The sequence below is a fragment of the Amia ocellicauda genome, chromosome 9, assembly GCF_036373705.1.
Source record: "Amia ocellicauda isolate fAmiCal2 chromosome 9, fAmiCal2.hap1, whole genome shotgun sequence".
Classification (NCBI taxonomy): Eukaryota; Metazoa; Chordata; class Actinopteri; order Amiiformes; family Amiidae; genus Amia; species Amia ocellicauda.
This window is the reverse complement of record NC_089858.1, coordinates 5,292,684-5,307,645: the sequence shown is the minus strand read 5'-3', so window position 1 is coordinate 5,307,645 and position 14,962 is coordinate 5,292,684. Positions and strand designations below refer to the sequence as shown.

Below are 14,962 nucleotides of genomic sequence, written 5' to 3'. Positions count from 1 at the left end.
GTGTCACTGTCCAAATATTTATGGACCTAACTGTAAGTTGTTGCCAGTCAGCTCAAACTAAGCATGTTATCATTAGTATTAATTTCTGAATAGGCTGTTTTCAGCAGTATTCTATAGCTTTTTTTTTTTTTTTAAGCAACTGTTCCTTGATAAGAATGTGAATTCAAATTCTGGGACACCTTTGATTATGATCATCTAGAACTGATAATGAAAGAACTCAAACGGCTGTAATTCAAATTGACACTGAGCAGCAGCAGCTCATTGTTTACATTATAAAATCAAAGTTATATGTCCTTTCAAAAGGTAAGTGAAAAAGAAAAAAATAATCAATAAATCATAACACTAATAAATACAAATTAGTTTCCCCTTCAACCTAAATCAAATATGTTCTTTACTGTCATCCTAAGACTGCAGCAGTATTCAACTCTGAAAAAGATATCACTGATATGATCTGCCATTTAATTTACAATATTCATTAAACTAATGGAATCACTGAATTACATTGTTTCAAATGAACCACCACAATGTTTAATATTAAAGAGAAAAAGATCATTTAAATGAGGAGCCTTCACAGAGAGATAGGTATGTAACTTAATACTAAGACACAAAGCCCACAGTAGCTGGTAGGTTGTCCTATCATGTTGGACCTAAATGAGGCACTCATGCAGAAAACACCCCACAGTGTCAGTCCAGTCCCAGTGTGTCCCCACCAAGCTCATCTGGTGATTTCTGTACACTCACAAGGCCTGCGGATCCTCAGTGTTTTCAAAGGAAACTCTGGATCTGCAAACTAATAAAACCATCTTGCTGCAGCAGCACTCGTTTCTCCTGCCTCTGCAATGATGATAAGGTTTCATTGTCCTCGATCCCTCTGAGCTGTTGTGCTTCAGTGGCTTGATAGCTGCTGAGAGTGACTTGATAAATATGTTTTCCTGCCGATTATGTCAAGGTTGAGTGGAAAAGCAGTGATAAGAATCTGGCCTCTCGTTGAGCAGATATGGCCTGGCTTGCCAGCAGTACTACTGTGTTCATACACACAGCTGAGAGGCTCCTGTAGCCTGCCGCCGTATTTGAAGCTTTATTTTTCTCAGTCTCATTAACATAATGACATCAATATGACCATTTAAAAGTATGTGTGTAATGGGTGTTCTCCCTATATATTATCCAGTGTCCCCATTTATTTTCTACTGGACTTCCATTCCAAGTTGTAACACTGCTACCCTGTTACTTTGGCTCTTGACTCCAGTACATAACTGAACATATTATCTGCGTTGGTCTCAACTATGAGTACTATAACTGACCACATTGTCATGCAAGCTTTTCACCATGACTTCACAGAGAAGACGTAGTGTGAGAGACTCCTGCAAGGTAAATACCCTGGGAACTGGTAAGCACACACACCATTTGTCATTAATGTAATTTTAATTTTGCAAATAATATGTCGTTTGAGCTTGTTTGATATTTTTCTGAGCAATGTTTTGCTTATTATTGCATAACAAATAAACAAACAAAAAACCGAGTGAGTATAATGTAATGCTTGTCATTCTTAAACAGAGCCAGCCTCAAGATAAACATTTGTTTTTGTTGATCAAAGTCTCAAACTGTAGACTACATAAAATGCATTCCTTCTCATCCCTGGTGGAACGACCTTCCCACTGAAGTCAAAACAGCAGAGTCCTTGACCTCCTTCCAGCGCTTACTCAAAACACATCTTATCAGACAGTACTTGTAATTTAGTCATTATCTCACCTGTAAGATTGCACTTTACAATGTTTGATCATACTACTTGCCTTGCGTTACTAGTTACCTTTCCCTCGGCCCTTGACTGTGACCTAACATCTTGTCTGCACTCTGCTTTTACAATCCAGGATGTAAGACCTTACATATTGTATTCACTTGTGTAAATTGGAATTTGTAAAATGTATTATGCTTTGAATTACTCTGTATTATGTAAATTTGAACTGCACTGTATTTTTGCACTTTGTATTGTGCTTACATTTTGTAAGTTGCCCGGGATAAGGGTGTCTGCTAATAAAGAAATTATAATAATAATAATAATTCCCTGGTGCATTTCTGCTGCCCGGTTGCTTTTCTGAGAGTTAGGGGAGAGAACAAACACATGCAGTGCCACGACACTGAACTTTTCTCCTCCAAATCACTGCTGAATGCAAATCTCACCATTATTGTTAGGCTTCCAAGTTGACTGCCTTGAAACCTGTTGTTCCAAGTTTTAATTTAGTGACCATTTTTCAGATCCATAAGTGAGCACTGGAAGTATTTATTGGTCAAATACTTTTCTATTCAGATGGGTAGATTTCCTTTGAATAGTTGCCTTTTCGTCCAAATCCATCCCATTTGTACCCATCTTTTGATGTCTTATTATTCATGACTTCTGTGCGCATTAGAATAAAAACTAAATTCAGGAGATGATGTGTTTTAAAAATATAGTTAGATGAACTGCAGATGACAGTAGCAGAAATCACAGTAAAACAAGTAAGCAGGAGCATAAAGAGCACAACTACAGTGCTGAAAAGCTCTCTCTATGTCAGATTATAATATACTCTGTGGTCCACTGCAAAACGAAGAGCTCAGAGAAGCTGTTCAATCGCCGCTGTCTTGATTGACGCGCCTGCTGTGTATTGCGGTTCGTGGTCCTTTAAGGCCAGGCCGTGCAGTCGATCCCCGACGCCGCGCATCCAGCGGGGGCCGCTCTGGCTGTGCCGCGGCGCTGTTGTGAGAGCGGAGTCGCTGCGCTCGGAGCTGCTCTGCTCACAGACACGCCGGTGCGGGGAAGACACACATCCATGCACTGACACGATGGATTTCAATGTCAAGAAACTAGCCTCCGATGCGGGAGTTTTCTTCACCCGGGCGGTGCAGGTGAGAGGCGTTGTTTTCGCGGTGCGGCTGTGCTGATCGCGGCAGTGCACCGGCGGTGTGTCCGGGGAGACGAGAAGAAAGGGGGGTGCTTGTTTTGGGCCCTTTTTCTGTGGCCGCATCTCTGCAAGGCCAGCATTTTAAAGCTCGTTTTATCCCGTTTCTGACGGCTCTTGGCTGCCGTGCTGTCGCGGGTCTCCGGTGCTAGTCTGTTGTTGTAAACGCAGGCGGCAGTGACGGGGGGCTTTTGTTATGATGGGTTTTAATCTTGGCCGTGTTGACGAGCAGAAGCCGATGAAAGCCGGCTCAGTCTATCCGTTATTTATCACGAGTGGGCCATACTGGCGCTGTGGACCTGTACTAGTACGGTTGTGTTCGTGTAGCGCAGATTTCCGCGGCTCCACCAATGGGGTCCCTGGGATTGTGCAGATATGCGGACATCTGCGCAACTCGAACGCCAGCTACGCAGTTGAAGGCGCACTCCGGGGGTTTGTGTCGGTTTCTGCGTTTATTTAGGTGTAACGGACACTCTCCATCAATGCAATATACAACATCATACACTATACAAGTCGTATTTAAAGCTGAAAAATCGTTTCTTTACAGCATGTTGGGTAGCTTTTCACTTGCCCCCCGCTGATACAGTAGAGACCTTCTCAAGTGACGAAGGGTTGTGCTTGAATTAAACATACATTTTCCTGAAAGATTTTGACTTTTGTTTCGAAAGGTTTTGCATGTTATTTGAAAATATGACACCCACAATGTTTCAGAAGTGTTATTAATACAGCACATCGTTAGTCTTTTGATGTGAACAAATAAACACCGCATACATCGATTATAATATTGTCATGCCATGCATTATGTCACAGTTTACACCGACTGTTTAATGCAGGCGCCTGTATTGTGTATGGGATCTGTAACGACTGGGTAACTTTGATCACAATGGCTTGTATTTTGTAAATCTGTTGCCATTTCCATCATGGTCTGAGTATTAGTGAGTATGAATGGGAACTGGTCTGCTGGGAATTGGGAAGGTACTGTAGCATTTTACCAACATGCCACGAACAAAAGGGTAGACAAAGGATATGTGGCTTGCAGTAGGTTTAACTTCAACAAGTTTAAATTGTTTTATCCTGTTTTTATCCTGAGAAATTACATTGTCATGAATACAATTTTTTTGAGGGGAGTTCTTGTTGGGCTGGAACAGCGCCTGTGGTAAAACAGGATAGTCTGCATACTGCACATACTTGTAAGGTACCTGAGAGCCTGTGCCCTTTCCATCTATGGTGTGCAAAATATCAACAGAAATACATAATTAACAATAAATTAGAGGAAAAACTAAGAAGCATTTTAAAATTGACTGTTTGGTGGGGAAAAAAGTGTACCTATACCTAAACACTGGAAAATATGATTATATATCTGGATGGTTTGTTAGTGAACGGTCTGTTAAGTTAGTGTAGTCCCTTACCGTGTTGTTAAAAATATTACTCATCTCCAGCTCTGTTAATATGGACATCAGTTTAAAGAAGTCTGATTTGTTCCATAGACTGATCTCTTCAACATGGGTAATCTAGTATTTTAGGGTTTTTGGGCTCTATTCTGTGTCTGATTAGATTTTTTTTTTCTCCTGCTAAAAGAGGTCGCTGGACAGTTGATTTCAAAGAGCAAATGTGACCTTGATTAGCTGAAATTGGTAAATTTCTTCTGGCTGCATTACCTGTAGATTCCAGTTTAATGACTCGGCCTGCAATTTGTTCTGTCCTAAGGAATGGAAAAATGCAGGTGAGCATTAGGCTGAGTCTTGGGAGTTGCATTTGGGAGTAAGTGATCATTATGCTTTCTAGAAAGACATCAGTCATCTAAAAGTTTCCTTCACTGTGCTGAGCAGGAGTTGTCAGCTCTGTTCCTGGAGAGCTCCAGTGCTCTGGGTTTTATTATCTCTTAATCAGTTACTTTTGTCCTGGAATTAAGTCTTTTAGACCCAAAAAGTTGGATGAATTGCTATATTGAGGCTATGGATAACAGACCAGAATGCCCCTTTTCTCCTTAAGTCCAGGGACAGATAGTCCTTTCATAGGTTTTAGCCTGACTAAGGAATTGTCCTTATAAGCCATTTCACTTGTGAAAATAACAGGAAGTGCATTGTGAATGCTGGTCAGTTATACTAATCTGATGGGAAACCGCAAATGCAATCAAAGGGAAAGAGTCGTCAGATTTAAGTAGAGTACAGCTTGGCAGATTTGTATTTCCCGAACCTCATTTTCTTGACACAGGAGAACCGATCAGAATCGTTTTTAATCCTTCAGACCTGGTAGTGACCATACGAATGATGTAATGACTTGATTATTTTGGTCTTTTTTTTTTTTTTTTTTTTTTTTTTTAATTAACATCTTCTATGAATCCTAAGACTTAATTGCATTACTATGAGCTCTGATCACATGACAACACTGCTTTATCCAAGTTACCAGAGGTTTTTAGATCATGACTTATTTCCTTCTAGATAAAAATACTGCTGATGAGCTGCTGAAAATATTGACCCAGTACTTGTGCACAAAAATAAAAGCCAAAGCTAAAAGAGAAACCATTCCAACATCAGAAACGCCTGGCATATCTGGTAGTATGTTGTATCTTACCGGTAGTTTATAGAATTAACTGAATGAAGATGAATTACCAGTAGCCTAATGTGACATGCTGACTGCCACTGCATTGCCCTAAATGGTATAATTTATTGTCCGATTATTGACTGTGCCAGCTTCAGATGGCAAGCAGGGACACTATATCACTGTCTTTGTGGGTTTTGTGTGCCAGGCTAAGATCTGTGATCAGTATGATGTCATAGTCATTCAGAACATACAAGTTTTGTGTGAGATTTAGATTTTGTTGTTGTTGATGGAACTGTCATTGAGAGCTACAGTATTTCGGAGAGAGAGATGCTTATGTTTATAGTTTAAACTGCAACAGTGTTATCATACTTGCCAACTAAAGAGACTTATACAACTCTGCACCACAGACTATGCTTTGTAGAACCCCTATGATTCACAGAATATTGATGCTTTTATATTAAAAATGATCATGTTATCTGACGTAATATCAGTGTCCTGAACTTTAGTATTTTTGACTGGTTCAGACAAGAACGAATGGCACAGAGAATTTAAATATTCCAGTATGGAGCTGTGTCAATTATCGTCTCTTTTCTAGAAACAAATGCTCTCCTGTGTTGTAAACCTTTTGATCAGCATTTCACCCAAGCCTGGTGTAGCAGCTTTACATGAAAAAGGACCGACTTGGAACAATGACTGTATGGAAATCTCAGTAAATTACACTCCGTTATGGTTTGGTTCTGAGCAATGGATGCAGGGATTTGACTGACCCCAGAATGCTTTCTCAAATGCAACAAAGACTGAAGAGTAGGGACAGAATACATTGGATTGGCCGATAAGATCAATGACCTCATGATTATTGGCAAACCAGCTACTGTAGAACATTCTTGCCTTGATAGGTCGCGCATAGACTCCATTTACATTTTATTTTTAGTATTTTACTAGGAATGGGAAAAAAAAAAATTTTTTTTACAAAACCGCAACCGCTTGATAATCCTGGAGGCTGAGAAACTGTTTAAACTGAAATGAAATAATTATTCAGTTAAACTAGACATTTATTTAAAAATGTCTGTGAATTACATAACCGACATGAACACACAGCTGGAATAGGATGGCGAAACTCGGAAAGATTTTTCAATTATTAATCTAAACGTTGGCAAGCTTGCTGATCAGATCAGTCGATCTACAGCTCAAGATATCCCTTGGATATGCCAATACATAGTGTACTATAGCATTGTATATATTCTAATTAATTTAGTTTTGTTCCTATTTATATAAGTTTTCATTAATTTGAGAAAAATAGAAACCTGAATTATTTCCCCACCTTTTTAGGCCCCAATTAGGAGATGCCTATTACTGAATTTGTCTCACAGCTGTGACTTCTGTGCTGCTTCAGGAGAGACGAACCTCACCACACATCCTCCAATACAAATGCAATAAAAAACATCGGCCACTTTTTGCACTGCAAGCCGAGAAGGCCTATATTCCTTCTGTCACACCGGTGGGAGAATTGGTGCCGGTGGAATGACCGATGCCTTGAACTCGCTGGCTGCTTACCACCCTCAGGAGTTGCTTGTCAAACTGAATTTTCTCCAACTGGCTTACCTGCTGGTAAGGGCATCGGTTGGTTTCAAGTCCGCCTCGTCCAGCCTATGGGACACAGCCTGAAATCCAGTCCAGTGCTTTTAAGTGTTTTTTTTTTTAATTAAGCATTACATTTATTTGAGCTATGATAAGAAGGAAAAATAATCTTGCTCTTTATTGAGGGCAGAGTACTCCAGTACTGGAGGACCGCACTGTGTTCAAGGTTTCATTCCTTCCGAGTTCTACTGAATTCAACGCAGTCCTCATTCATTTAATGAATATCCACGGTTAATGCTGCTATTTGCTTTTGCCTGATATTCTTTCTGATCTTCTCTTTTATGCAATTAAAAATCAATCTTTATTTAAGTAGCTCACTAGCTCCACAAAATACTTGGTGGGCTGCAGTAGTTTGAAGGTGGTTTCTATGGTAAAAGATTTGAAAGATTTAATGAATGCAAATACATAACTGATTATTCTGTGAGCTGCAGCTACAAACGCACTGAATTATTGGCTTATCTGGACCAGTTTCACATTTCCCAGATCTTAAGGTGTTGGCAGTTTGGAGAGACTAGAAAACCTGCTGCACTGTGGTCAGAGTTGTTTACACCTCACATATGTATCCCAGACTAAATAATAAATAAAACGGTTTCTGATTTAAAAACTACAAAATAAAATAAAAGATGCGAGAGCTGTACCATGGCTGGGGTTACACACCGGATAGCTTGCCATGGCCGGCACTCTGCTGGGGTGGGACAGGCTTGAATTTGGCAAGAGTTTCAGCACATTTCTGCTTAACGACTACTTCTGTTGTTCTGTCCGGGAGAGCTGTGATGGTTCTCCCTGCAATGTGGCAAAATGGGCACAGCTTTTGATTTGAGTTTTGAGTTGCCATAGTACAGTTGTCACTTGTTAAGGCTTTCTGACTCGGCCTGTCAGAAGTACTGCAGGTTAATGCCTCACTGTGTGGTGCTTGTGCACCAACAGAACTGTTTACTTATATACTTTCTTTCTGATATAAGCTGTGCCTGTAATCCGATTTTAATACAGCGGTGGTGAAAGTCATTTTATATTAACTGTATTTATTGCGGTTTATTACATTTATCACTGGTTCATTTAAATAGCTGCTTTGTTTGTGTTTAAAAGGGATACAAAATATAAATAGAGAACCTTTTTAGGAAGCCCAGATTCTCGGCTTGAGGTAATTATTTTCAGTAACTATCAGGTGCAAGTGGCTGAAAATTGAAAAGTGAAGTTAATGTGTTTATTGTCTTTACACCACCTGACAGCGTTGCCTTGGCAGTAGATGACACCCTACCCTGCTAATAGAATGTAACGAGCGAGACGAGGGGACTTGACACGGCACACTGACAGTTAACGCCACTTTAGAAGATCATGATTTAAAACTCATTCAATTTAAACCCTTCCTCCAGCTGTACATTTTATTTATTTTCAAATCATGCCAGATTTCTGACTGTGTGATGATATTTTTTCTGCTGCACTGTTCATCTCTCCGTTACAGTAAATATATCGCAAATACTATTACATTTATACATTTGAAAAATCAATATTCTTCACATTGTGCTTGCTAAATTGACAGAATTCAGGCTATATTTGAGAATTTGCTAAATGCTGCTGTAATAGCATTAAAGCCATCATGCTGGGAGCCTGTTGAGCCCTATGTTCTTGACACCACTTGTTTGAGTCTGAACCATGACACATCTGACTGTTCTCGGCTTGTTACACAACCTGGCCTCCTGTACATTATTATTGGGGGTCTGTGTTGTCAGCTGGAAATGCATCAGTCCTTTGTGCTTTCTGTTTGCTCTGTGGTAAACACCCTAATGTCTGGGCACCATGTTTCAATTGTCTGTATCTCCTCTGCTTTAGTACAGTTTTATTCACTATTTATTTATTAACAGTTAAAAATTCAGAATTATTGAGATGAGAGAGGGGAGGGTGCCATTAGACCCAGAATTTAAACTGTGAACCCCCCAGAGGCTTATTTTCTCCTTTTATTTTTTTTATTTTTATGTTCTTTAATGTTTGAAAACATTGACCATTTGCTTTGTTGACGGGGGGTGGGGGGCATTTTCTAACCATAGCTGCTGCTCCAGCTCTGCTACGGCCAAATTAAATAATGAACTGTATTTTTTTCCAACTGCACTAAATCCATCAAATGCTTGAATGTCATGAAGAATGAAGGAGACTAAAAAAGAGCCATCAAATCGAACATGAAACAACCAAACAACCTAATATAGTCATAGTCAATGGGATAAATTTTTACTTTTTTGGCCACTAGCCTGATGGAAGGAAAAAACTTACTAGCCACTTGGTATTTTTACCAGCCAAAGGCAGACATCACCAGAAATCTATGAGGGTGTGTAAATGTGTGGTGAACATGTTAAAACGTGGCATTTATTCAGGTAATGAATCACTATAAAAAAGCTAATTGCACACCTGTATAGACTAGACAGTTGCATATGACTGAAAAGGATCTGGATAGAAAGTGTCTCTACTTGCAAGTGTTATAAGGTCTTTGATCAAAACATTGCATTCTATTGAATTGTAACACTTGCTAGTAGAGACCGTGTGTGGGAGCATCATTTTCAAATGAATCAATCACATATACAATAACATGGCAGCTAATGGGGATCTGTAAACACTAAACTAACACATGAGAAGGGGTGTTATATGGTGACACATTATTGCTCTTCATACTCCTCTTCCTCTTCACTGCTACTCCCTTCTCTGGGTTTCTGCACGTCATTAAGAGGATTTCATTGGATTTCCTAGATATTCATAGAGTCACGGTCTGTGGTTGTGTAAAAAATATATAATCTCTAGGAATGATGACAGACAGTGATGTCCTTTCCATTGGTCAGTTTCTCTTCAGCAGAATATCTGCTACACAGCAAAAATGCACGTCTCCATCGCAAATAGTTTCCCCATAAAGTAATGTTGTAATCAATGCAATTGATGAATACTTATCTAACACAACTTTTTAAATAAGTATGTATGGATACATTAGAAGACTTATGGAAATGGCATAATAACAGCAGACTTGTCAACTCTCACGCACCCCGTGTCAGACTCTTGTATTATTGTCTCCACATTATCACGACTGTTTATTGTCACAATTTCAAATTAACTATAAAGGTTGTGACTATTTGTTTATAAAGGAATATTTTGCAATTACAGCAGTAATTGACCGACCAATATGTTTTTCTTTTTAATTTTTTATACATTTTCATTCAATTGCCAGTTTAGCAATGTGAGCTGCAATGAAAATGCCTTAACATTAGTGTCCTTGTGGCAATGTTTTCCGGTCACAACAGTGAAATACAAAATGTATAAGACCTGTCTTGCTGGCTGTATATATACAATCTACTTGACTGAACGATTGACTTTTCCTCTCCAAACCACACTCAGACTGCGGCTCTGCGTTCGGAAACATAACTGTGCGCTCGTTACAGCGATTACAGAATAAATGGCAATAGCTGGCTGTGTGTGTATTCATGTGTTTGTTGCTCCTCTTTCCTTTTCTGTCATATTATAATTCTGAAACACTTTGATCCAGGTAATTAAAAAGTCGTTAATTATGACTGAAAAGTAATTCAAAGTCCTTACTTCTGCTTCATTGCTGGACTGAAGAATCTTATTATATTTTGATCATACATCAGAAACTGAAAGTTGAGTTCCCGTACACTTGTTGGCTACCCGCCAAAGTGGCTGGTAAAATTGACAGATTAACCCACCACGGGCTAAATATACCCGCATTTGGCGGGTGGCGGGTCTTAATTTTATTCCCTGCTCCGCTGCTTATCCAGCCCGACCAAACCGTCTTCAAAGGTAGTGTAAATCATACGACCTTATTTTGGCAAATTATATACACCAATTCACATACCTTCCTCACTGAGAAATGTAGGCTTGTGGTAAAGGACTGAAAGAGACCACTTTCAGGTTCTGTGTTTACGAAATGCCTGTGCTCACCAAATCATGGCAGTCCATGCTGGAGCTCCCCCACTGAGACATGGGCTGCCATGCTTTGTCTCCACAGACACCAGCACCACATTGCAGCTGAAGATTCATTTTGTGAAACTCAACATTCAAGGCACTTTATATATTCCATAGACCAGGGCAACACACCCAAATACAAATACATGCTGGTAACAGAAGTGTTACCCGCTTCTCCCTCGGGTTGATAACAAACCATAAAAGGAAACTTAAAATTAACTTAATGACACTTAAGTAATTCTACCTCAGAACCAAAACATGAATAAGTTTAGTCTTAAAAGAAGGAACATTAGCAACACCAACGACTGGGCCATTTCTATTTCACATACAATGCAACATTAACATTTGGTGAGAGAATTATTCACGCATCCTAATTGATCCTGTACTGACATGGGCATCAGACCACCCCCCTGGGATTCCAAGAAAACTGAATTTAATATCACCGAGAGAGAACACCTGGCTGGTTTGGTATCAGCTGTAAGGTCCTGATTTGAGGGACTTGAAAATGTAATTGATAGAACTAAAACTTGACAATATAGAGGCTCTCTACCATGACACCCTGCAAATTCACCCCAATATGGTCTGATCCTGACCTCCTGATTAATAAAAGGCCAATAGTCTTCAGCACTTGGAAAAGGAAAGGTATCGCATGTTTACATCATATAGTTGAAAATAATAATAATAATAATAATAATAATTTGGAACAGAAGTTTGTTCTCGGTAAAGAACAATATTTCCAATTTACAAAATCCTATTGAATCAAAAATGAATCTAATCAATAACAATCTACAACCCCCCCTTTTATGGAAACAATTGACAATTTAACCCTCTCCAAGAAACCATTATCAAAATTATACAATCTCTTATCCAAAAACGACTCGTCAATATCACTTCCAATTGGTGACTGGGAAAAAGATTTAGCAGTCCTCACTGATACCAGCTTCTGGATGCAAATCTGCAAGAATATATGCACAATGTGTAATAACACCCTCACACAACTGATGCAATACAAAGTCATTCACATAATGCACATTACCCATCACAAAATGTTTACAATGGGCTTCACAGAGTCTGAAACTTGTTCACACTGTATGCTGAACACCCCTGACATTACTGTCATGGCTTTTGGCTCTGTCCACCGACTCAACACTGCTGGCAAGAAGTGATGAACAAAACATCCTCTCTTTTGGGCTGCAGCCTCCCGCTCTCTCCATCCACACTCAACCTCCCTGAACAAAACCCCACTCAAGCTCTCATAGCGTTAACTATTGCCCAGAAGACTAGAACTGGTAAAGCAGACACAAACTTAGCATCATACAACGGCTAAACCTGCTCACAGATTATATTCCACAGGACAAAAAAATTCACCACCAACAATAACCAGGAAATAACCAGGACTTATTGTGCCCAAGTTTCATCTTCTCCATTTTTTCCATTCCATTTTAACTAATGCTTCATGCACACACACACACACACAACCCCAAACGGTCTGTTAAAAAATTATTTATTTATTTTTGTGTTTGTGTTTTTTTATTATGCTTGCTCATGAGTTATACATCCCAACTGGTCTCCTATATGCGCACAATTTTATGTTTATATCTTAGTTTGTCGAGGTGTCATTGGTCCGTCTGTCTGTCTGTCTAATTGTCCACCTGTTGATTTCACTGTTTGTATACACTTTGTGTACACTGTTGGTTGTTTGTCTGGCTGTCTGTCTCCTGGCCACGGACGGTCTGGGAAGGGTAGTAGGAGAGGGTGAGGTGAGAAAAAAAAAAAAAAACACGTATGTTCTGTACTAAATTTGTATGATGCATCTGGTACACACTGGTAGAAGCTGGTCTCCTTATGTGCTCTTTCGTAACCTCATGTACGGGTCAGGTATTTGGGGCCTCTTCAGTCTCTCCTGTCGGCAAAGCGAGAGTAAGCCGAAACATAGAATAATCTGGCCACAACACCACAACCTTAAATATAATTGCGCTTAAGTATGGTTGGGATGTGACACCAGATATATAATGTATATATAATTTATTACAGAAAAGTATCCATCTCCCTCAGCCTGCCAGTTCTACCAGCGGGCAAGACAGAGGTAGGAAAGGTGCTTGCGGAGGAGACATGGAAAAGAGCATCAGAGGCCTTTTTGAATGAATGAGTTGTAAAGCCAGATAGATACAAATGAAGAAGACCAGCGCATACACGACCAACTGCATAACGCCGCCACCCAGATTTGTTAACCAGGACCACCATCCTCCTGTGGAGGAGTTGGTGTCCCGTAATTGGTTACTCGCTTTACGTATGTGATCAGCCAAATCATAGATATGTTCAGAAGAATCGGGTATGTATGTACAACACTCCTTAACTATGAGGGCATATGTACCTCCTTGGGCAGCTAACATGTAATCTAAAGCTACACGGATATATATATATAGATAGATATAGATACAGATATCTAGATTTATATCTAGATATCTATATACATCGATAGATATATCCATATACATAGAGAGAGAGAAATGTCTAAACGTAAGATCATCTTGCACTACACTCTAACAAATAAAGCAGAAGGTTTGAGGCAACTGATTGCATCTGACTTTTTGAGTAATGAAACTTAAAATCGAAAGGTACACAGTACTTACAATTCTTAGTAAATATAACTTTCAAGATTAATGAAATGATACTTAATAACAGTATGATGATGAACTCAATTATTTCACCAATTAAAACTCAATATGTTGACTTAACTAGAACATATAATTGTTAGTAAACTTAATGTATTCATATTATGTTATAACTTAATGTTTGTGTTCTGATTAGGGATTTACATTTTCTTACCCTATTGTTAAAAGTAACTTGTGGTAACTTCAGTATATAACTTGGTGGAACTCAAAAGAATTGTACAGTTACTCTTTTTTATTTAGGCAACTGATTACCTTGGATTATTTGAGTAGCACTAAATCAAACTAAAGAATGCATGCAATATATGTTAACATAAAAAAAAAAAGTAAAACATGTTCAAATGCCCAATTACAACTGTTTGTACAATTGTATGTCCACCTCAGAGGATCCACTCTGGCAGCGTCTTAACATTTATTTTGCTGAGGAAACTGCTGTCAACAGTTGCCTTCGTCGCCATCATGTTGAGAGACAAACAAAATGGTTGTTGAGTTCAATTGCAATGACTTTATTATTGATTGCCTTAATTAAAAATGAAGATCTGCTTCTGAGTTTGAAATTTACAAGGCGGGGGGGATTGGCCGCTCCTGGGGAGGACATTTAGAGGATTTGTGTGCTGGGATCCTAGAGAGGTTGAAACACTGAAAGATTTAGTGCTCCAGAGTGCCACAAGGCGGGCAGTGTTGAAGCAGAGTGTTTATGACTGGCACAGTTTGCAACTCCTTGCCTTTTAAGTAAGATTACCATGTGAGGATCAGGCAATTACCCCTGAGCCACCATGCCACATTGCAGAAGCACAGTGTCTACTTGAAAAAAAAACTATTTGACCGGCTCTTTTTTCTTATTTGTGGGGCAGGAGGCCAGTTCATTTCCTGACTTTCATTCAGTTTTTTTCCATCTTGTCAGCTCTTCAGACATTATGCCTTATTTAGCATTTTGTTAGTCAGTATAAGGGGCGAGAGCAAATATTCAATAAAAACACAAAAGGTTGCACAATATTGAGGGTGAAGGGAGTTAAAAATAGTTATCCATTATGACCAATAGCAACGCACAAGTGATTGAAAGTGAGGAGCCACTTCACACTATGTAGGTCTACTGCTGGTAATGTCTGCTCACATTGTAAGTGTTTAATTTTACTGTACTCCAATATTACTACTTATAACATTTATATTTTAACTTTTGTAATGGTGTAAAGTTTTAAGTATTATATTATGAATCTT

General features: G+C 39.1%; 1 protein-coding gene across 9 annotated transcripts in view; it reads left to right on the top strand.

Moving 5' to 3' along the window:
- Window positions 1–2,687: 2,687 nt before the first annotated feature.
- Window positions 2,688–14,962, top strand: part of LOC136758451 (endophilin-B2) — a 64,585-nt gene continuing 52,310 nt past the window's right edge. For all 9 annotated transcript variants that reach the window (XM_066712830.1, XM_066712829.1, XM_066712827.1 and 6 more), the window contains exon 1: window positions 2,688–2,880. In XM_066712830.1, coding sequence (XP_066568927.1) covers window positions 2,818–2,880 — 63 coding nt within the window. In that variant the 5' untranslated portion in view covers window positions 2,688–2,817. The remainder of the gene's footprint in view (window positions 2,881–14,962) is intronic.